This window comes from Ooceraea biroi, chromosome 2, assembly GCF_003672135.1.
Source record: "Ooceraea biroi isolate clonal line C1 chromosome 2, Obir_v5.4, whole genome shotgun sequence".
Lineage (NCBI taxonomy): Eukaryota > Metazoa > Arthropoda > Insecta > Hymenoptera > Formicidae > Ooceraea > Ooceraea biroi.
Window position 1 is genome coordinate 16,421,724 of NC_039507.1, and position 25,286 is coordinate 16,447,009.

Here is a 25,286-nt window from a genome sequence, read left to right on the forward strand (position 1 = left end):
CGCGTATGCGCAATTGAGAATTTCTTCCGTCGCGAGTGTATGCATGCGCGAGGGAGAAAAATTTGATAAACTAGATGATTTTAGATACTTTATCTTGGCGCGTGAACTTAAGACAGAGATGGGGATAAGGCTCTATCTATATTTAATATATCTATGTCCGTGACTTACATACATATACTAAAGGACGGCGCTAATTTGCTAGACCTTCCTTAAGAATATCTCTTTCATTAAACATCACAGAAAAAGATAGTTCAGGACTTTTCGACTCAACTTTTCATAAGGAAAAACACTAATGTACTTAGTGGGCGCGAGATAAGAAACACTTTATATATATTCCACAGTATATATTCCCTGTATATATTTGTGCATGACATCTAATTTACAGCAACATTCTCTCCGTTTCTTGTAGTATGACACTACAATTTTATAAAATTTAATTATAGTACCAATTGATATTACTAGCAAAGTAGTGTGAATAGAAGAAAATTTATTATCGGTGACTACTAGATATAAATTAAATCAGTTTTAGTTTTTGTGTTTATCTTGATGTGCATAAAGAGCAATAAAATTTAAAAATAATGAAGATGTTTCATTCCCTTCATTCATTTTCTGAAAATGAGGCACCAATTATTTAAAAATGAAGCTTTTAAGAACGGAAAGTTACTTATCTTCGAGTTTACCATTTGATCTTAACATACTATTAGCCGATTCATATTAATATCACTTGTGTATAGAATAAATAACAGTAAAATATGATATTGATGCAGTTGATAGCTGCAATGAAAATGTCATTTTAGTTTTCAGCATAAATATATATTATATATAATATATATATTGCATGTATTGACACATAATATATAATGTATACTAGTTTTACCGAGGCAAAGTTTTCTAAAGATAGTGTACAAAAACCACCGAGTTTGATGTCATATGCCTTAGCGCCGGTTTGCAAAAGAAACAATATTAATCTTTGCACGCGTACAGGTGCAATGTACCATCGAACGTTATATCTGCGGAGTAAAAGGTAAATAATAAAATGGATATTTAAAAATGATAATTTGAAATACTAAAAATGTTGATGGTAAAACACTTAAGGTACATATTTCACAGATGATGTTTGCAAATATTATATTTACAATATCACTTTGATTGTTATTCATGCGTATATTAATATGTTTGTATAAAATTAATATTGATGACTTTAGTCTATTATAATAAAATATCTTACGCGGTTGAAAATATATAATTATAGTGATCTGTAATTGCTTGACCCATGTAGTTGACTGCTAATGAACTTGCTAAAGTGCAAGCTGTAAAACCACAGTGTAATACTAAAACTTCCATCCTATATAAAGAAAAGGCTTGAAAAATCTGAAATAATATATTACACATACACTTTTTGTACTAGATATTATTAAAGAATTTTGTATATATATATATATATATATATATATATATATATACACACATGTACGCACATATCTCTTAAATGAATTGTCAAATAGCAAAATGTGCAAAATGTTTCTCATATGAAATATCTTATATTTTTAATGATTCTACTAATAATATGAATTCAACATATACACTATTATTTTTATGTTATTCTACTTACGGGGGCAGTACAAAAAGTAATGAGACAAATGCTATAAAGAATACAAAGGACCCCGCACATTTTATAGGAAAAAATCGGTTTCAGTCAAATTGGTTGAAATTGAAATATGTTGTAGTTTAGGTGATGCTGATTAAAAGTTTCCTTAGGCAAAAACGCCAAAAATCAAAAATATAAAAGATACGACGACTTAAACATTTTTTAAACTCCAATTTTACTCATTTTAAGTGGTCGTATCTTTTATATTTTTGATTTTTGGCATTTTTGCCTAAGGAAACTTTTAATCAGCATCACCTAAACTATAACATATTTCAGTTTCAGCCAATTTGACCGAAACCGATTTTTTCCTATAAAATGTGCGGGGTCCTTTCTATCTTTTTAATCTAAATTCATATGTTCATTTTCAAACTAGTTTCCATTGAATGCAACGCATTTTTCCCAGCGCGTTATCCTCTTTTGGAAGACAAAATCTAGGCCAGCTGTTTGCACTCTGCCTTCATTGTCTTTACAACCTCTTCATCCTCGCCAAATTTTCGTTCTCTGAGCTCCTTCTTGACTTCTGCGAACACCCAGAAGTCACACCTAAACCTCCGCTGTATGGAGGATGAGAATCTGTATTAATCTTGACATTCTTTAAAAATTGGCACACAGATTGCGCGACATGAGATCGCGCATTATCATGGCGCAATAGAAATTCTTCAAATTTTTTATTCGGACGTTTTTTTCTGAAGTGATATAACATTTACTGTAATACATCAACATGCGTCAGTCTTCTCATATGATTTCGCTGGATGTATTCATCACATCGTTAATCAAGGTTCTTGGACGCTCCTTGTCGTGCGCTTTCACGACCGACCAGAAACGCGACATGTCAACGAAAACATGTTACACATTATTTTGTAAAAAAGTCCTGTAACATTGCATAAGTATCCGAAGCTAATTTCCTTAACCAAACACAAAATTGAATCTCATATAGTTGCCCAATATTTTACTTCATATTGGTTTGCGAAGGCAAACTGCAAACAATATTTACACTATCGGTCACTAATGGTTACTGATTGAACCTATCGGAACGGAAATTTAAAAATTGATAAAAGAGATGTTCAGATACATATAAGTATGCAGTGTTCCTACTTTGCGTTCTTTTACTTCCTTTAGAAGGACCAGTCTCATTACTTTTTGAATCGCCTTTTGGACGTATATTTTTCTGTAGCCCCTATTAATCGTATCAATGTAAATGTCTTGGTGCACTGGTGAATAAAAAAATTTAATAATTTTGAGATTTAGTTTTTTGCCTAAATTCTTACTCCAAACAGATGAAGGCTCAAACAAATTACAATAATCGCTATTATAAGAAAATATGTTCTCTCGAAGTTATATAGATAGAATTCAGTAAACCTATAAATGAAAAACATATAAACGTTTTATTGTATATATAATATAAATATTCTAAAATTGCTATGCGTACGTGCGTATGTGCCTGCATGCATGGAATAGAACATACTCAAGAGCTGTGCGATGAATGTCCACTGCATGACTTAATTTCTTGTCGATCTCCATCTTGTTCTTCCAATTACATATTTCGTCACAATTTATTATCTGCATTGCCTGTTCGATACGATAACTGCAAATAAATTACAAATATTTTTTTCCAAAATTTCGAAGTTCTCGAAAATAAAGAAAATTTATATTACAATGCACAATTCAGGTTTATACTCCTATTGTTTTATTGCTAAATTATTTTCTCTCCCTTACCTGGCAATATTAAATAATCCACAAAAATATGTAATATATCCTGCCAACAATATTGCTGCTCCTAATAATATACCTCCTGTTATGTACTGCGCTACGTACAGATGCAGCAAAATAAAATAAAAATATTTTTCTTGATCAACAAAATATTCAGTTCTGATATATATATTGCAATATGACTTGGATTCATTTACAAGCGAAAAGATGCTGAAAATCCGCGGCAAAAATGGCAAAAGAGTTAAGATGAATAAACCGCAAATCGTCAACACTGAAGATGTTTTAAAAACATAAGCAATGATTATATAAATTCATCCTGATTGATATTTTGAAATATAGCACATGTTTCAAATTTTTGATCATTTTATTGTCTCATTATTTTTTCAAATGTTTATTTTTTTATAATAATTTGGTAGGTTCCTAATAGTATCCACTCTTCTTTCTTATTTATTTTAATATTCTCAAACTTTTGATATAATATTTTATAATGAAAGCGTGTGCTAAGACATAATAACTAATAATTGATATAATCTTACATGTGAATACAATTGCAAAACATTTTGCAATGTGTCCATATTTTTTTATTATAGCAATTTCGTTTTCGTCTTTTAACTCGCTACAGACATACTGAAGGTTTTCCAATATATGTTTCACCTATCGTATCAACAACATATGAGATAATTATCTATTTCTCTGATAAATTTTACAAAACGGTATAGTATATAAAGCCTGATTTATTGTGTAACAGGTATGTTTAGATGGATACTGTAAAATCTTAACTTACACCATGCGTGTTATGCCAAAAACAATTATATTGAATTATGCACAAAAGAAGAAAAAGTGATATAGAAAGAATTTCAATGATAAGGTCAATAGTCCATTCTGTAGTTAGAAATGTTGTAAGCTGCAATTAATATAATTATTTAAAAAAAAATTAGAAACTTATACTCTCATTTGATTAGCATACTAATGTTGCTTGGATATCATTAAATAAACCTTAATGTAATTTGTTATTAATAATTTAACTCTTTGTTTTGTTATTGCGAATATTAATGCTTTTAAGCAAAGATATTGATAGCGCCGTAATTAATCTTAACAGATTTCAATAAAAACATTTAAAGGCTAAGAGAAAGAAGGAAGATGACGCTAATTATGAAATTGATGCAAGTTTTGCTAATTATGTAATCTTTTCTTAAAAAGCTTATTCTTGTGATATTGTGGATTAATTACGATTTACATTACTATTATTACTAATTGTAAGTACAAATCAAGAATTACTAATTATGTCAATCATAAGTTAATACGAACGCATCAAAAACAGTTTTTCTGTTCATACTAGTGTTATCAAACGATTTCAAATCATGCATGAAACTGAAAATATGTTTAGTATCTAAAATAATAATATATGTAATAAAAGTAGGAAAAGAATAATAATTATACAAATATGAACTCTAATTTTATAATCATTATATAATATTATTATATAATTATTATATAATTTTTATAATTATTATATAATTATTATATTATTTATATAATACATAATAATACATAAAAAAATGTACGCCTATTAATATATATTTACATACCTGAAATATAATAGAGCTAATCATAGTAAGAGAAACCATACAGGACTGAAGTTGAACAAGCATTGTTCGATGGTAAGGCCATAACCCAACTGCGACCAGAGAAATTCGATGAAGGTAAAGAAAGTGAGTATTCATACAGGTCACTCTTGTTCGAATTTCCACACGCATTTGGCAGCGATATACTGCGATAAAGCGTTTTTATCTATTTCCTTCTTCAAATAAAGAATTATATAATATTTGAAGAATTATATAATATTTTTCTTTTAGCATATTTTCCAAGGCAAAATTCCTTAATTTAACATACATTCACCGACATAAAATATCAAGATGTAATTTAAGGTGCTATAGAAATAATTTGCTCGCAATTTGCGCGGGAGAGAAAAGTGGGCGATTACCCAATCGATTTGGCGCCGTAAAAACAGATATTTATTTCTTCAGAAAAATAGTCATGTCATGATATCTTGACCGAAGTCCGCGCAAGCGCAATTGATTTTTCCAAACAGTATTTAAATTCAGTTTAGTCCAGGCGTTCGTACCGTAAACATGTTTCTTAGGAAGAACGTTACCTGGTTGATCGTGCGTACACGTCAGTTTTGATATGATGGTAATTATATAATATATCATATATCACTGTATCTACAATTTATTACATTTGTAACGAATGTTGAATTGCATCCTCAAATGTTTTGATAAACATACATTCATTGGATAGCAATAGTCATTCTGTTTTTTAATGTTTTTAATATTTAATAATAATATGTGTTTTAGTAACATATTTTCCTTATTAAAAATACTACAAATGCGGGAAGAATATACAATCTGTTTGATAAGAGACGAAACTTTTACTTATAATTAAACGGATAATTCCAGTGGGAAATTTAACCGGTAAATTTTAACGGAACTCTTTTTCTAAGATACTTTGTAGAGAAAGTTTCAATTATCGTTCAAGCTTCATCATCGAAAGGTAAATGTTAAATGTCGCATACGCATTGCGATTCGAATTCGTTTCGTGACAATCATAGTCGCCTGATGCTAATCGAATAAAAAACATTTGGGCATACATTTAGCACAAACTTCGTGGAAAATAAGTATATAATGCGAAGCTATTACTTAGTGTTACATATTCATCATATGGAGATCTTTATCGGAAGAATATACTGCCAAGTTAGTGGAAAGTGATCGTGGAAAGTAAGTCTCGAAGATGTCAGGCAGGTATTAACAACGATGACTGAACACATTATTAATATGAAAGCATTTTAGGTTTAATAGGTAGAAAAGAATAGATATATGCATCTACAGTTTTATATAATTAAATTTTCTATAAACCAAATTGATTACGTTCTTCTTAAACAAACTGCGAAATACTTTCTTATCAAATAGACTATATGTTGCAACCCAATACATGTACCTAGAAATCTTGTGTTTCTGGTAAGAGCCTGCGTTTTAAAATATAAATATTTATTTGTTATATTTTGGAAATCACCGTTTTCCTATAAGGCAATTTTTTAATTCTATTCTAATAATAACTTTTTTATTCAATGATATCGATGTGATTGCTAAACAGATGAAATGATGTGAACGTGTGATTTCCGACAAAGCCCTTCGCGATTTGTGCTGTCTAGTCTGTCCGTGATATAATATTTCTTGGAAAACATAAAATGACATCAGTTTGTAAGATATTGAACAAATGTGAACAGAAAAAGTAATATTACAAATAGATGGAAGTAATTGTAACATTAGCGATATACAGGCTGTTTTTTATCTCGCGCCCACTAAGTACATAGTGTTATTTCTTATGGAAAGTTGAGTCGAAAAATAGTGAACTATCTTTTTTTGCGATGCTTAATGAAAGAGATAGTTTTAAGTAAAGTCCAGCTAATAAGCGTCGTCCTTTAGAAGTATACACGTCTGTGAGTCGCACGTCTGATAGTGTGCGTCAGGGTTCCGCCGCTGTCACGCGGGTCACACCGCTGCGTTCACGCTGCTAATTGTAAGATAGCTGTGTGACTCACAGACATATATATTTCTAAAGTACGGCGCTGATTGGCTGGACTTTATTTGAGAATATCTCTTCTCAAATACTCAATCCATAAGGAATAACACTATGTACTTCTTTGGAGCGAGATAAGAAGCACCCTGTGTATTCCATAGTATTTGTGTATAATATCTACTTTATAGCAACATTCTGTCCGTTTCCTGTAGTATGACACTGCAATTTTATAAAAATTTAATTACAGAACCAATTGATATTACTAGCAAATTAGTGTTAATAGAGGAAAACTTATTATCGGTGGCTACTAGATATAAATTAAATCAGTTTTAGTTTTTGAGTTCATCTTGATGTTACATACAGCACAGTGAAATTTAAAAATAATGGAGATGTTTAATTCTTTTTATTCATTTCTTCGAGACACTTTGAGACACCAAGTATTTAACATTGAAACTTTTAAGAACGGAAAGTTACTTATCTTCGAATTTACCATGTGGTCTTAACATAATATTGAGACATGTTAATATCACTTCTGTATAGAATATAAAACAGTGAAATACGATATTGATGCAGTTGACAGCTGCAATGAAAACGTCATTTTAGTTGTATACTATATGTATATGTATACGTATTGACACATAATGTATAATAGTTTTACCGAAGCAAAGCTTTCTAAAGATATTGTATAAAAACCACTGAATTTCACGCTGTAAGGCTTAGTGCCTGTTTGCAAGAGAATCAATATTAATCTTTGCACGCGTACAGATGCAATATACCATCGAAGATTATATCTGTGAAGTAATAGAAATAATAAAATGAATAATAAAATGAAATCTATGAAATAATGAAATGAATATTTGAAAATGATAATTTAAAATATCAAAAATGTTGATGATAAAAAACTTAGGATAGAAATACATGTTTTATAGACGATGTTGACAAATATTATATTTGCAATTTTACGTTGATTGTTATTCACACACATGTTCATATGTTCGTATACAATTAATATTGACAACTTTAGTCAAGTATAAGCAAGTTTTTCGTTATCTAGATAGAATCATCTAGATTTTCATCTAGATGCGATCATTGTTTTTCTTATCTTTTATCTTTATAATTAAAGTATTTGGCATCTTTATCTGTATCTCAGATAAGAAAAGTAGTATATTTTACCTAAAACGTCTAAGATAATGTAATCAGTGCGCACAGAGTACAATGTTTTTCCAAAAGTACCGCGTATTTGATCATATCATGATATCTACAGGCCGGATGTTACTACACTTGCGTAATAGTAATGCAGCACAAATTCAGAGCAAGTCTATACCGAAGTCGTTACATGGCTACATGTTCGATAAACACGCTGTCAGTGCAATTACATCATCCTATCCTTGTTTTATATATTATAAACAATAAAGATAGAATGGCAATAGCGCTGACGCGTGCTCCCTGAACCCCGGAACTATAATGGGTGTCATAAGCTTTAAGCAGTAAGCAACTAACTAATCACTGTCGATAATTTTTGAAATATTATAATTTACTGAGCTTGGTCACTTACGGCTTACGGCTAATATTTGTACCTCGAAGAAACCGTTTATCCGACAGTATATTTGAAAAACTATAGATTTCAAAACACAAAACCTTATAATTTACCTATAAATGTAAACCTTTATAACCCATATACAGTAGTTTTTTAAATTTTCTTCTTATATATAATATATTAATATATGTAATGTATTGAAATATATGTCTATTTTCCGTAGTTGTTTCGAGTATTATTTTTATATATCCTAAATTATTTTAAATATTATCTTAAAAGTATCTAGATAAAAAACATTTAACTAATTTATCTTTTACCTAGATACACACAAACGGAATCATCTTTATCTTATCTGAGATACATGCCCATATATTTTATTTACTCTGTATCTAGATTATTACAAGTTATCTAAAGCAACATTGATTATAAGAAAATATCTTACGCGGATGAAAATATGTAATTATAGTGATCTGTAATTGCTTGACCCACACAGTTGAGTCCCAATGAACATGTTAAAATGCCAACCAAAAAACCACAGTGTAATACAAAAGTTTCAATCCTAAATACAAAACCAACGGCGTAAAAGATCTGAAAGAATATATTACACATACAATCTTTTGTAATAGACAGTATTAAAGAATTTATACAGAGTGTCTCATAACAGTGAGACTGATGCCAGAAAGCGTGCGACGATTCGCGAGGCCATTCCCACCGCATGCTACAAAGCCCTTCCTGGCGTCACTGTCTTCATCGCGCCTCACTGCACCCTCCTACCAACGGTCTCGCTGTACGCCGTGCTCTCATACGTTAACATCAATCGTTAATAACTCGGTTATTATTGCGAAAATCACAAAATGGTACAGGACTTTTCGACTCAGCTAAGTTCACACTATACACCATTAAGCGGCAGTAATGGAGTTATGAGACACCCTGCATACAATTATTTTTATGTCATTCTACGTACGAGAATGGTCCAAAAAGTAATGAGACAAATGTTATACAAAATACAAAACTGTATTTTTAATCTAAATTCACATGTTCCTTTTCAAAATAGTCCCTATTGAATGCAACGCACTTTTTCCAGCGATTGAGCGACTAATGGTTACTAACTGGACCGATCGGAATTTTCAAAGTTGATAGAAGAGATGTTCAGGTGGTTATGCGTGTTGCCACTTTACGTTCTTTTAATTTCTCTAGCAAGACCAGTTTTATTACTTTTTGGATCTACGTACATTTTTCTGCAACTCCAAATCCTATCAATTTAAATGCCTTGTTGCACTGGTGAATAAAAAGATTTACTAATTTAATGTTTTGAAATTTAGTTTTTTTGCTTAAATTCTTACTCCAAACAGATGAAGGCTCAAACAAATTACAATAATCGCTATTATAAGACAAAGTGCTCCCTCAAAGTTATATAGACAGAATTCAGTACACCTATGAAAAACGTAAATGTTTCATTTTATATGTAATATAAATATCCTAAACTTGCTGTGCGTGCGTGCATGCCTGCATCCACAGAATAGATAGAACATACTCAAGAGCTGTGCGATGAATGTCCACTGCATGACTTATCTTCTTGTCAATCTCTCTCTTGTTCTTTCCATTACTTACTTCGTCACTATTTATTCGCATTGCCTTTTCGATACGGTAACTACGAATAAATTACAAATATTGTTTTCCTAAATTTCGAAGTTCTCGAAAATAAAGAAGATTTTATATGTCACAATGTTCTATTCAATTTTACTTTTACTGTTGGTAAATTACTTTTTCTCCCTTACCTGGCAATGTTAAATAATCCACAAAAGTATGTAACGTATCCCGTCATCACTATTGCTCCTCCTAATAATGTACCTCCTGCTGCAAACTGGGATACGTACAGATGAAGCAAAATAAAATAAAAATATTGTTCTTCATCGACAAAATATTCATGTCTGATGTATATATTGCGATATGGCATGGAGTCATTTATGAGGAAAAAGATACCGAAAATCCGCGGCAGAATTGGCAAAAGAGTTACAACGAATAAACCGCCCATCATCGACACTGAAGATGTTTTAAAAACATAAGCAATGATTATATAAATCCATCCTCATTAATATTGTGAAATATAGCATATGTTTCAAATTTTTGATCATTTTATTATCTCATTATTTTAAAAAATTTTTATTTTTCTATAATAATTTGGTAGGTTCTTAATAGTATCTTCTTTCTTATTTCATATTCGCAAACTTTTGGTATAATATTGTATATTGAAAGCGTGTGCTAAGACGTAATAAATAATAATTGATATATTCTTACATGTGAATACAATTGCTAACCATTTTGCAATGTATCCATATCTTTTTATTATAATAATTTCGTTTTCGTCCTTTAACTCGCTACAGATGTACTGAAGATTTTTCAATAGGCGCTTTATCTATCACAAATAATATATCAGAAAATTCTCTATTTCTCTCATAAATTATACAAAAAGTTATAGTGTATAAAGTCTGATTTATATAACATGTTTATGTTTAGAAGTAAAAACATTGTAAAAACTCAACTTACAACTTGCGTGTTAATCCAAAAAGAATGATACATAATTAAGCACATAACATGAAAAAGTGATGTAGAAAGAATTTCAACGGTAAAGTCAATAGTCCATTCTGTAGTTAGAATTGTTGTAAGCTACAATTAATGTAATTATTTAAAAAAAGTGGGAACGCTTATTTACTTAGCATGAAATGCAAATGCTTGAATATCGTTAAATAAACCTTGACATATCCATTGATTTAATTTGTTATTAATAATTTAATTCTTTTTAGTTATTGCGAATACTAATATTTTTTAGCAAAGATATTTGTAGCGTTGTAATAAATCTTAACCGATTTAAAAAAAAAACAGTTATTAAAGACTAACAATAAGAGAAAGAATGAAAATGATGCTAATTATAAAGTTGATTCGGTTGTTGCCGATTATTTAATCTTTTCTTAAAAAAAGCTTATTTGTGATATTATGGATAATTATGAGTTACATTACTATTATTACTAATTACAAATAAAAAAATTATTAAGTATGTCAATCATAAGTTAATAAGTTAATAACGAACGCATGACAAACAATTTTTCTGTTCATAAGTGTCATCGAATGATTTTAAATCTGGCATGAAACTGAAAATATGTTTGGCACCTAAAATAATAATATATGTAATAAAAGTAGGAAAAGAATAATAATTATAAAATATGAACAACTATATTTTATATATAATATAGGAAAAACATCTATATATATATATATATATATATATATATATATATTTAATATACAATATTTACATACCTGAAATATAATAGAGCTAATCATAGTAAGAGAAAACACATAAAACTGAAGTTGAACAAGCATTGTTCGATGGTAAGGCCATAACCCGATTGCGACCAGAGACATTCGATGAAGGTAAAGAAATTGAGTATCCATATAAGTCACTCTTCTTCGAGCACCCATACACATTTGACAGCGATATATCGCGAAAAAGCGATTTTACATATTTTCTTTTTCGAATAAAGAATATTATATAATTTTTTTCTTCTAGCATATTTTCCAAGGCAAAATTCCTTAATTTAACATAAATGTATCGACGAAAGTAACATAAAATATCAAGATGTAATATAAGGTGCTATAGAAATAATTTTCTCGCAATTTGCGCGGGAGAAAAAAGTGGGCGATTAACCGATCGATTTGGCGTAACGAAAGTACAAAGGAATTTTATTTCTCACAGAAAAATAGTCATGTCATGATATCTTGACCGAAGTTTGCGCAAGCGCGATTGATTTTTCCAAACAGTCTTTACATTCAGTTTAGTCCAGGCATTCGTGAAGTATACATGCTTCTTAAAAGGAGAGTGGTTGATCGTACATCCACGTCAGATTTAATACGATGGTAATTATATAACATATCATGTATCATTATCTACTTATTATGTTTGAAACGAATGTTGAATTGCATCCTAAACTTTTTTGAAAAATACGTATTTATTGAATTGCAATATATAGTCGTTTTTTAATGTTTCATGTTTAATGATTTTAATATTTAATAATAATATGTGTTGTAACATATGTTCGTTATTAAAAACACTTAAAATGTGGGAGGAATATACAATCTGTTTGATAAGAGGGTGTCTGGCGAAATATTTACATGGAAACCTTTAAGCCGGTAAATGTTAACGGAACCTTTGCCTATGATGCTTTGTAGAGCAAGCGTCAATTATCGTTCGAGCTTTATGATCGAAAGACTAATGTCTCCATGAATGCTGCATACGCATTGCGAAACCGTGTTTCATGACAATCATAGTCGCTAAGCAAATGCTAATCGAATCGAAAACGTTTAAGCATACATAAAGCACAAACTTTGGGGAAAAATGTACATAATGCTAAGCAATTACTTAGCATTACATATTCATCTGATATTTTATCGGAGATATTTATCGCAAGAATACATTGCCAAGTTAGTGGAAAGTAGTAGCCTCGACGATGTCAGGCAATTATTGACAACGATGGTGACTGTGAACGCTGAAACCTTGTACAGATTACTCGGGGGGATGACCTCTATAATATATGTTAAGGTAATCGAATCTAGCTCTTTTAATCTGTATAATTTCCTTAATATTATTTATGATATATCTCAGAAACTATACATGACCGCCACATAGTTGTTAAGTAAAAATTATTCAGAAGTTCACCCTTCATAATATATGTCAAAATGAAAAAGATCTTCGAGGTGTAACCATCTATGCAGTTTTACCCACTAATTAATCAAAGATTTTGTATGATACCATTGATCCTATTGATAACAATTTTATTGTTCTGATACATTATTTTTTGATAGAATATTCTAAACAAGATAAAATTGAACGTTTTGGAGTGATTTTATAAACCATTCAAAAAAGCTTCTATTAGCAACGGTAAATGAATATTATCACTTGTATTAGCACCAGAATGACAGAATAATAATTAACTAGAATGACTAATAATTTTCCCAACGTGCCGGTACTTTTATAAAAGCAGTAAATAAAATTTTCGTAGCTATTTTGTTTGAATAATACAAGATTAATCTCGCCATGTTGCTGTGTATCTTAGACGCACCAGCGCCACTTAGCATAATGAAACGCGTATATCTCTACGTGCATCCTGCTAGCAGCTGGAAGGTAGTGTCGCGTTGGTACAGTAATTAGCGCTTAATTTCATTTGCTTTGTTTGGAGTGGTGCGAGTTCAACGACAGAAGCTCCATAGCAGCGGAGTGACTGACGGAGCGCGCGCGCGTTGCTGAAGACCGGGTCGGGAATGCAAGGGGAAACCCCTAAGTTTGATTGACGGCGGTTCGGGGTATGGTGCTGTGTTAATTTGAGGGATGACCACAATCTACAAGAGCTCCGCCGCAAATCAAGCTATTGTAGCGGGTATACTTCGCTCGCAACACTGCTTCATTTTCAAATCTGAAGACTTGAGTTTTCTTGAAGAATTTTCTCACCGGCCACTCGCATTACATTAGTACTTGCGTGCTCTCTTTCATTTACAGATTCTATTTCGAGATATCACCTTTATTGACAATGTAATTTGAGAGCAAAGCTCGAATGGCAACATTGGCCAGATTAATGATCGTTTCAATTTTGTGTATTGTTTATCGCTTTATGTGACTTCATCGAATCGAGCCGCGGTTAAAACAATTTGTACGATAACTATTGAGATTTTAGATATTATATTTGCACACCCATGCAAATATTACCGCAAACAGGGGAGTATTGTCGAAGGTGCACGCATGAATAACTGTATATATTCGGTTTGTGCAGTCTCATTTAGTAAACCGAAGCGTTCGGTGACTGAAATTACATTTCTTTAAATATTTGTAAAGTACCTAGTCCAAAGTCAAACATATTAAAGATTGATTATTGCAGTTGTTTAATTTGCATATAAGACTCCGAGGTGAATAATAATTTATATGTATTTATTATAAATAGAAATAGAAAAAATAGAATACTTTCTTATGTTGTACAACTGTTATGATCACAACAACGCCATGTTTCTACATTATTTTTAAATTCTACGTATGTAATAAAACATATTATATGAATGATAATAATATTTTATAATAATATTAATAATATTAATTATATAAATAACAATTTATTAACGTGCGCGGAAATGTTTGAATAAACAAATAAGCATTTATCTTTTTCACATGATATCATAAGATTGAGTAAATAAGACTGTCACTCGTATATAGGTGACGTAACGATCGACAAAATATGTATGTCACCCTTATGCGGGTAACGCATGGCAACGTGTTAAAATGCAAAGAATTTGAGAAAAATTTTGCGCCGAAGAATTTCATAGGCATAAAATGGGGCGAACATTCCAAACTTTATTTCAGACAACAAGTGGCTGCTATTAACATTATATTAATATCAGCAGCATAGGGTTCCACGTGCCGCGGGTGGTACCATCAGGACGGTACATAATAATCTACGGTACCGGCATCGGACGCTGCTAACCCACTTTACATACATTGTACCTATAGACTCTGGTTTAATTACAACGCAAGGTAACGACTATATAGGTCTCGCCTCACATCCAGTTTCCAAAATCGTCGATATCTGTCGATGACTCCCGCATGCGCTCGTTTAACTAAAAGGGAAATTCCGTTGCCAAAATTGCGCGGAAAATGAGATTTTATGTAATCTTTTAGATATTTCATTAATCCAGCGAGGCTACTCTTTACGTTACATCTCCATTAAATGAGTTAACGTTAGACCGCAAAGGCTGCGTTGTAGAGATAACACGTTAAAAATTAATTTATTTTCGCGCACGAAAGTTTATGAAAAACGATAAAAGTATTACTGCATTATATCGGTATAACTTTACGCATTTAATGTTAGATCGAATTGCTCGAAATCGAATATAGGTCAACGTCTATTTTTATGAATGTTTAAAGATTTTAATTGTGTTACGTTTAATAAATACAAAATTTTCTAACAATAAATTCTAAGAAATTTAATTAAGCGCTACTTATTTTTGCAATTTTTATTAATATCTTATTATTCTATTAATAGTTTATTATATTAATTTATTATTATATTCTATATAACTAGGATACAATTTATTTATTTTAATTAAGTAACAAATAAATAATAAATTTGTATTTTATTTATTGGCCGATAAGCCTTAATTCACGAAAAATTCATTATCTGCTAGAAAATTGAAAAACTAAAGGATTGATTAACTCTTTGTTGCACGAATCCATATATTTATTCTGTTTCGGTTATAAATGAACTGCAACGCTTCGAAACATGGACGCGGTAATTATTTGTTGGTGCAGCAATGACTTCTGCATGAAAGTCGGTTGATCAACAGAGAGAATTAACGGGTTGGGTGGGTGACTACGTTGCCTGGCGATTTGGTATAATTTTGTCCTGAATCTCTCGGCGAATAGCCCAGGTGGCTTATTGCCAGATTAGCGCCGAATTCTAGTAAGCCGTAATTTATTGCGTAACGCATTTGGTCCTGCTACCGATCTCGCATCATCCATTGATTCTCGTACACACTCCTGTATTCCTGCATTTGACGATCGAGATATATTTGACACGCATTAGTTTGCGGTGCATGGCCTTTCTGTAACGGACTAACAGCGTATTCATTTTGGCGATTAATTAATGTCACGTTCGTGTAGAATTATTGGAAATTGCTATACGGTGTGAGCGCCCGAGCAGTTATTAATTGCGCAATATTACGCGAGAGAGTAATTTGCGGGCAAAAATAAGAGTACTAGAAAACAGCTATTTCCATTCTTGTTTATATCCTCATTCATAAAATATGGAGAACTGTGTGTTTCGCGGGTATTTGTCGAAATAACTATCAGCGACAGCAAAAACAGACAGCAACCTGCAATTATTAATATGTTTTAGATTTTATTGAAGAATATAATGAAAAATATATTTGTAAATTCTGCATGAAGCTTTGCAAGATAAAATTGCTGTATGTACTGCTACTGCATAAGTAACATTTTTTTTTATTCAAATATATAAATCGAATAAAAATATAATTGAAACTGAAAACCTCTGATGAGAAGATGATTCAGCTGTTTTAACACGTATTCTGATGTGTGTTGCACAAGGCGCAGTAATCATAATGCCATCAGGCATTAATGATTCTTCAACGTGCAAAATGTAAAGAGAAATTTCGTTTTTCATTTTACTTCAAGCGGCCTTTAATGGAATTTTGACTTGTCGGTGTTTAGTCGGAGAAATAATTAGAGCTGACTGCAAAAAACAGTCGCGGAAGCGGAAAGCGAAACAAACTTTCTACCGGCACAATTAAAACCTTTTGATTTGGTGCGCTTTTAACAAGTTCGGGACTTCCGATTTCAGTTGCTCAGATTTCCCTCACAATGGTCCTCACTTTGACCAATCGAGAAACTTTTGATCGATGCAATTCGCGGGCGGCGACCATGATCGCGTATTTCGCCCCGGATGTGATATTATACAATTTGCGCGTACGATAGCGGAATGCACGGTGAGTTACACGTACGAGCGGTGGCCGCGTGTGACCGCACAACTCACGCACATCGTGCGCACCTTTCACCGTATGCAAATACAGCCGCTACATTTACATACCGCGGATTCCGCCAGAAAACCGTCCTCCGATCGGGCTCCCCGTTCAAAAACAGGCCGGACATTTTGAATGCGTAATACCGGGTTAGCCTTTGCATTTACATGCGCCGGTCCGCCCTCGATTATATGCTGCATCCCCCGCTTCTCGTGGATTCTGTTCCTTTTCCTCAACGCAAACATCATCCAGCGGTAACCTGTTTTTATTAGAACATGTTCCTTGTACAATATGCGCAATATTGTTCATTACCACTGAATATTCATTATTTTTTTATCTTTGACGTTTTTTATTTCAGAATAAAACGATTTTGTTATGAATGATCTTGTTTTCGTTTTCTTTGGTTTTGCTCTCCCTCTCTCTTTCTCTTTGTAGTGCAGTTTTATATTTAGCTCTTTAGATCTTACAGTGTTTTTGACATTTTACGTTAATCGTTGTATTATTATATCCGAAAGCGTTCTGAAAACTTCATATTTTCAACGCTAACATCTGTAAACACGATTTATTCTTTCGTTAGCCGGTACATTTCTAATATACGAAGAATACCGAAGGAGTTTCGAAAGGTGTCACGCCCCAACGCATTGCTTGCCTGGCAAGTTTCCGAATTGACATTTCGATCCTTCATCCTTCGGCGTTGCAGGACTTCACGTTACGCTGTCGCGGATAAAGTGATGTATTGCTTCTCCCCGATAAACTCGGAAAGAAGCAATGCTTCAGGGGAGAAAGCGAATCAATTATACACAAACGCAAATGGTATACCAATCAATTATAATGCCCAACGTCTTTCGAGTGCATTTCGTCACATTCGCGTGGCTAAGTCCATTACCCAGCGATCTGGAAACAATTATGCGCAAAAAGATCGGATCCCATCAGACACCCCTTTTACCACCGGAAGAACCGATAGAAGAATAATACTCGAGCTTCGCGTCAGTAAGCATTGTGATCGGAATGCAGCGGATGCGCCGGTTACGAGCGAACCGTATCAATTCCGTATTACAAGCGGAAGAGGAGCATGGCTCGAGAGTCGATATCGATAATCGGCGGGTGGGTTAATGCGGAAAGAGCGTTTTCGCAGGTGACGTGCCTGGCATCATCGCCAAGTCCACGAGAAAGAGCCGAGAATCTCGTGCTCTCGTTAACTCGAAGCTCCGGCAAACGCGATAAATCGCTCTCTGTCCTACCGTGTGATTGTCGCTCACCGAGTGACAAAACCCCAGTGCGGCTGAAGTGAAAATTAATATATTTAAATCTGACGAATGTGCACGGTATCCCTTTCTCTTTATCTCTATGTCTCTTCTTCGCGTTTTCTCGCGCCTGCGTATTTGAGCGTACCATTCCCGACTTGCCGCTCTTCTTCCTCTCTTCCTCTTTTCATACCACTCAGTTCCGATATAATCTATGGTTTCGGAGTTTCCTCAATGGATTTTTGGATTACCGCGAGACAAATGACTACTGTTCCCTACGGAGAAAGTATAGAATACTGTAGAACCGCGATTATCCGGCCAATCCCGACAGAGAATTAGCCCGACGTCGCTGGGAATTTCTCTCCCATTACTGAGGTCTACCTTAGAAATTAATGGCAAGATATAACGAAACAGCTTCAATAATCTTAAATATTTACGATGTGTAAATTTTCAAGTGCAATTGGAATATGATCAACGTTTGCACATTCCCTGAGTTTATCCCGAATTTCCAAGATTTTAGTTGATACATATTGGACAATATTTGTATATTGGATAATATTTGTCATAATAAAATCTGTTATTAATGAGTTATTAAATTTATACTAATAAGGAATGATATAATTAGTACAACTGAAGTACTAATTATAAAAATATTAATTATATCTAACATAATAAAAATAAAATAATATATAGAGATATTTTTTCTCAAGGTAATGTGGCATTACGAACTATTTTTAATTCTTTCCAAAATTTAATATAAAGACAATCTTGATAAAACCTATCTCCGACTTATTTCTCCTCATCGATTTCGATATATTACTATATCACGAGTTTCCATCGAATTGCCTATAAATATACGAAATCACCTCATAAAGCTTCATGTCTAACGCGATTTAAATTCTGTTCTTATCACCTGTTTGGTATTTGCAGAGATGATCGGAACCTATCAGGAACTCTAGAACTATTAAAAAGGGAGCCAGAACTCTCAATAATTAATGATTTTCCGCGAAATGATACGCCAGCTTCACACACACTCATTCACGCTTACTTCCCTCGCTGCCAATCGCGTCCGCTGAATTAGCGAACTTTCTTTACTTACTTACTCGAAATTTTACGTGGTTGTTTGCAAAATGGTATAGGACTTTTTAATTCAGTTTGACGAGATCTACCTGTGGGCGAGAGGTTTTTCGCCTTATGTCAGACACCCTGTATAATGCATCTAATCTTTCTCTCTGTAATTCGCAGATGTCCAATCTCTATATCTTTTCAACAATTCTTGTACACAATATACTAAATGAAATATCGTTTATAAGCTTCGGTCGCAACGTTTCGCTCGGATGACCATATAAAACAAGGGGAAATGGAACACGCTTTTGCCTCTTTAGCCGCCTAACGCGAACAGCCGTCTTTGTGGGGACATTGTCTATATCCCTCTTTCATACGGGATGATATAGTCGGGATGATCATCAAAAGTGAGCCATGCAAACTCGTCTTAAGCGGTACGATCCTCGTTCGGCGTCTACCGGCCGGATTACCGCGTCCGCGCTTTACTCTAGTGAGAATTAACGAGCCAAGGAGTAAATAAGCACTCCGCTTGCGATTCACGGGGGCCAGTGCTATACGAGAACCCCCGCCTCATAAAATCCATAAACCACCGTCGCATAACGTAAGGGAACGAGCACGCCCGTGAAAATTCCGTCAGCCGATCCACCTTCCCAGACTATTCTGGGTCTGCTAGGGTCTTCGCCAGGTATATGCGTGCACGAACCTGCGGCTTTTGTGTATATACATATATGTACGTGTCTACATATGCATATATATAGGGTTTCTCACTATTAACATATTTATGTCCGCTCGGCTATGAATTGCTTGACCAGACCTGGAGGCAATTTTCTTTCCTTGTTTTAGCAAAAATTTGACGAAGTGTTTATTTCTCGCAGCTGCAATTTTTCTAACGCGCTGCACGTTGTAATAATGAAACTTTTTATCAAAATTTTAATATGAAGTGGAGTGGAAAATTAATATGAAACTATAACAAAAGAATAGGATTTTGTGGATAATTTAGAAAGCGTGTACAGACACAAAAAAAGTTGCGGCATACAATAAAACGGAGAAATAAATAAAAATGGAAGTATTGTTGAAATATCTTTGTGATAAAATTTTTATGCTTATCACTATTCGACGAAAATATATTTACTATAGTAAAATCGAGGAAAATCGAGAAAGTTTATCGGGAACGTTATAGGACACTCCGTGTAGACACATATAAGGCAAGCTATATCGTGAGCATGGGGTATATGGAACCAGGGTAAATCCCCGTGCCACATTCGCGAGACTCTTGAAAAATGGATCGGTCCGCCGCTGCGCGTATAATATCGTCCGTGGCAGTAATGTCCGTAATGGCAGCTAAGGCGGTCATAAAATGGTCACTATGCCGGCAACATAACAGTAAATCACGATCTCGTCGGCACGATTACGTTCGCAACTATGATTCCCAGTTTAACGCGAATGGTCGCGAAACGAGAAGACTCGTAGAAAATATCGTTCGTATGGAAAATAATCTTAACCGAGCCGTGCCATCCCCAAAACGGCCACAATCTCTTTCGGATCTTTTATCCATCAAAACTTCTTGAAAAGATGAAATGTAGAAACATTTTCGTCAGTTTGGAAATTAAGTATTGTTGACGGTAAACCAGAGATTAAAAATTAAGTCGTAACGGTAAACGCAAGGACTGCTAGATAATTTTCTCGCATGGCTAAAGTTTATTGCATCCGCGATCGTTCATGAGAAATGGCTGCATCATGCACGTCGTTTCGAATAACGGTCGTATATTATAGTTGGAACGTGTTTCTTACGATTGCCCGAAGGGCATATAATCGTAATAGCTCGTAGCGGCATTGTTGAGATTCAACTACAGCTTCCCCATGATATATCTCGCGCATTGATGCATTGCGTGCAGGAATCTAAACTTTTATCGCAGCGCGGATGTGACGAGCAGAAATGATTGCTCTCGTGTTATCAAGTCATGAACGTGGTCGAGTGCAGCTAAAGATTGCGTAAATGAGAAATTATATATTATAATTAAATTGATGAAACAAGCAGCATGCATCCCCTCCCTCTTCATAAATTTTATTCGATCTTGCAACAGGAAAGACACGCGCCACGTTTTAATGAAATAGCTCGCGATAAATGTCGCCGTATTTATTTAGTCTTTGGACAAACGGCGGAACGGCTAACGAAAACATCGGCAAATATAACTCCGTACGAATACGTATTTTTTCAGCTGTACACCCGCTCGGTTATCGCCAAAAAACAAAGCTAATATAAACGGATCAAGCGAGGAATGCCAAAGAATAAAAATGCGGGCTGTGTACAGTATATAACTCGGCGCAACTCGGAATCAACAGCGGAATTCAATTCCCCCTGTTTCGATTGTTTCGCCGCGGCAGTTTGCTCTTGCTGTCACCAGAAATGTCTTCCGAAGCGGAAGAGATTTTAGCACTCGACCGATGGACTCCTCCTGGCCTCTGGAAGAGAGCAGTTAACCGATGGGTTAACTCAGGGAGCATACCATAGGGAGAGCTGACTAATGCGATCCCTCGCGCTAATGCATTAAGCTAATCTTCGAAGTTTGCACAAAAACTGCACTTGACACGAAGAACTTGAGAGTTTAAAGAGCGTCCAGAATGATCCTTTCAACGGCGCGTCAGGAAATTGACTGCGAAAACGATCAGCACGCGCGCGTGAACATTTAACCCTTTGTCGTGTCCGTTTCAATTACACTTACCGATTTGATCGTAAAAGATCGTAAAAGTGTTAAAAATCGAAAAAATGCATAATAAATGCATTACTGTATTTCGTGTTGTATATTTTGTATGTTTGTCGCACATTTGCTTATGCTTATCGGTTTCGAATTTATATAATCGGAAGTAACTCATAACTGCGATATATGTTTTTTATCTATTAAAGTATGTGTTTTTTAATTCTATTTTCTCTCATATATTTTTTATTTAAATTTTATATTCCCGCATTTGTTGCGTAATTTATTGCGTGCTTTATGCAGTTTTTCTGGTCACACCCGATTGCGCGTGAAAAATGATCGTCAATGATGCCTGTGGATAGACGCAATCGAACTTAATCCTCATTTGCATCTTAAAACGTGACGCTTTCTCCCTCCATTTGGCGACACTCCGATAGGAGCTGAGCCGAATGTAAAGGCTTCGCATAAATCGAAAGAAGCGTTCCCGGTTTTATATCTCCATCCCATTTATCGTTCTGCGTACAAACCGACGCGACAGAGGAGCAATAACCCCGTCCTTTATATCCCAGTTTAACTCTTTCATTGTCATGAATACGTACAATACGTACCCAAGAAATATAGAAAGATATGGTAGGATACATTGTCTGAATTCAAAATTTCGATATACGTCCTGCACTCGCGCCTCAAGTCATGACAAAAGATATTTTGCGAAAATATTTTTGAGGTCACACACGTGTCAGCATCAAGTGCAATAACGAAAAAATTGGAAATAGCAACGAAAAACTTGTCGTATTTTTCAAATTTGTCATTGAGAAATTTTAAAAATAGACGAGAAAGAGTTACCGTGGAAACGCTAAACGAGACAAAATGAAGAAGCAGCTAAGAAATGGAGGAAAAGGAGGAAGAGGACTGCTCAATATCGAGTTACTGAAAGTCAGGAGAACTGCCGAAGTCGTCGCGAAGAATCACATGAGCGATGGCGCCGCGGGAATAATCCAAGTCCTTTGTAACGTAATTGTGAGATAAGGACGAACTTGCTCGCGATAACAGGGGAAGATCAGGCGAAAGAGCCCCGACTTGTACCCCGCCGATGGGTTACGATGATCTCGAAGTAAAAGATAGAGGCATGATGTATGTGTAATTATCTCCTCAGCCAACGCGGTTTGCACAGTTACGCAGTTTGAACATTTTTATCTCTATATTGTACTTAATTACATCTTTACTATGCATAACGTAATTCCGCTACGCTTTACACAGTACACTAGCGCTGAACATGTAATCTTATCCGCATAGCTACGCCATACGTAAATTACGTATTGATGATTCGCTATTGACTCCGACGAGGAATATTCGAATTAACTGGTCCAACATTAATTCGCCGCGATTTGCGGCGAACAAATGACGTTTAGAAAATATTGTAACCAGGTATATGGTTTGCTAAAGTTAGTGCGTTTCCATCGGCAGGATCACTGTTATGATCTAAAGTGTACTAACGTATTACTACCCAGTGAACAGGAAATGTGCAAGATGCCGGCAAGATGCCTGCAAAAAGATAGGGAAATGACGATCAAAAATTGTGCAAAATATCCCATGCCGTGATGCAGATCCGTAATGATTCCGCAATTAATTTAACTTGACCTTTTTCTATTGGGTCGTCCGGAAAGTTCGTGCCGATTTTGAAGGAAAATGCAAAGGCAACATTTTTTTATGTCGATAAATATTTATTGTCTTATGTATGCACTGTTTTGTTTCACAACCTTTGTCCATCTTTCACTCAACTGGAAGATTTCATTCTCCCAGAACTTCTTAGGTTTCTCGGCGAAAAACTCCTCAAGGTGGTTTTTTATGTCGATCAAAGAGTTGAAGTTCTTGCCGCTAAGAGAATTTTGCAAAGACCTAAATAAGTGAAAGTCTGAAGGTGCAATGTCTGGTGAATACGGTGGGTGAGGTAGCACATCCCAGCCAAACTCTAACAATTTTTGTCGGGTAGTCAAAGAAACATGAGGTCTGGCATTGTCCTGATGGAACACGACGCCCTTCCTATTAGCTAATTCTGGACGTTTTTCCTGAATCGCTGTCTTTAATTCGTCCAGTTGCGAGCAGTACTTATCTGCATTTATCGTTTGGTTGTGTGGTAGGAGCTCATAATATAGGATTCCTTTCCAATCCCACCAGCACAGAGCATGACTTTTTTTGGATGAAGGCCGGCTTTCAGAGCGGTTAATGCTGGTTCATTTCGCTTACCCCAGGATCTTTTTCGTTCTACATTGTTGTAAATGATCCATTTTTCGTCACCCGTCACTAATTGCTTCAAAAATGGTATGTTTTCGTTGCGCTTGTACAGCGAGTCGCAGATGGAAATGCGATCCATTAAATTTTTTTCGGCCAAATTATGCGGAACCCATACATCATAGCGACTTACGTAACCAAGCTTCACTACATGATCGTGGACAGTGGTTTTCGATATTTTCAGTATCTCTGCTAATTCACGTGTCGTGTAGCGCGGGTTATTCTCGATCAGTGTCTTGATTTGGTCATCATCAGTAGTAGAGGTCTGCCCGAGCGTTCTTGGTCTTTAAGGTTAAAATCACCAGCTCTAAACTTAGCAAACCACTTACGTACGGTTCTTTCAGCTAAAGCGCCTTCTCCGTAAACAGAACATATCGAATTTGTTGCTTGTGAGGCATTTTTGCCTTTCCGATAATAGAAAAGCATCAAGTGTCTAAAATGTTCTTTGTTTTCTTCCATCTTCAAAAGAGTACAAAACTGACACGAATCAATTTATCTGAAACAACTTTTTTCCTAAAGATGCGTTGAAATGTCACCTTTAAGCATATGTATATAAATCGTATGTTTTCAATAACATTGATATATTCAGACATGTGCCAACGCCATCTATTAAAAATCGGTACGAACTTTCCGGACGACCCAATATAATGGGCAATTGACATAACGTTCTCATTTCACCTTCAGATAAATACGACATTTGAATAACGTGGTATTAACATGGCGCATGTCACATGACAGCCGACCAATCAGAGGAAGGAAACCGTCACGATCTGCATCACGGCATGGGACATTTTGCACAATTGTTGATCGTCATCTCCTTATCTTTTTGTAGACATCTTGCCGGCATCTTGCACATTTCCTGTTCACTGGGTAATTATTGTAGCCAATTAGTATGTACGTAAGAAAATGCAACTTGGCGTACAATTAAGATGACAAGCGACAAG

General features: G+C 34.4%; 3 protein-coding genes across 4 annotated transcripts in view; 1 reads left to right on the forward strand and 2 right to left on the reverse strand.

The window, feature by feature from the left end:
• Positions 1-25,286, forward strand: part of LOC105280161 — a 386,539-nt gene that overhangs the window by 170,481 nt on the left and 190,772 nt on the right. The gene's annotated exons all lie outside the window — the stretch shown is intronic.
• LOC113561423 lies at positions 330-5,130 on the reverse strand. 2 transcript variants are annotated; one of them, XM_026967810.1, is made up of 10 exons: positions 4,948-5,130; positions 4,143-4,262; positions 3,895-4,012; positions 3,365-3,629; positions 3,078-3,233; positions 2,917-3,007; positions 1,229-1,371; positions 878-1,010; positions 681-774; positions 330-609 (listed from the first exon to the last, which is right to left on the reverse strand). In XM_026967810.1, exons 1-9 carry the CDS (start codon positions 5,113-5,115, stop codon positions 721-723), a joined length of 1,248 nt encoding a protein of 415 aa, XP_026823611.1. In that variant the 5' UTR covers positions 5,116-5,130; the 3' UTR covers positions 330-609; positions 681-720. The 2 variants fall into 2 exon arrangements, with proteins under 2 accessions (XP_026823611.1, XP_026823610.1); XM_026967809.1 differs by having other exon boundaries at positions 330-774.
• On the reverse strand, positions 7,326-15,482 carry LOC105280160 (odorant receptor 13a). The gene is made up of 9 exons (XM_026967813.1): positions 11,793-15,482; positions 11,022-11,141; positions 10,773-10,890; positions 10,253-10,517; positions 10,009-10,125; positions 9,818-9,908; positions 8,917-9,062; positions 7,596-7,728; positions 7,326-7,517 (listed from the first exon to the last, which is right to left on the reverse strand). Exons 1-9 carry the CDS (start codon positions 11,958-11,960, stop codon positions 7,464-7,466), a joined length of 1,212 nt encoding a protein of 403 aa, XP_026823614.1. The 5' UTR covers positions 11,961-15,482; the 3' UTR covers positions 7,326-7,463.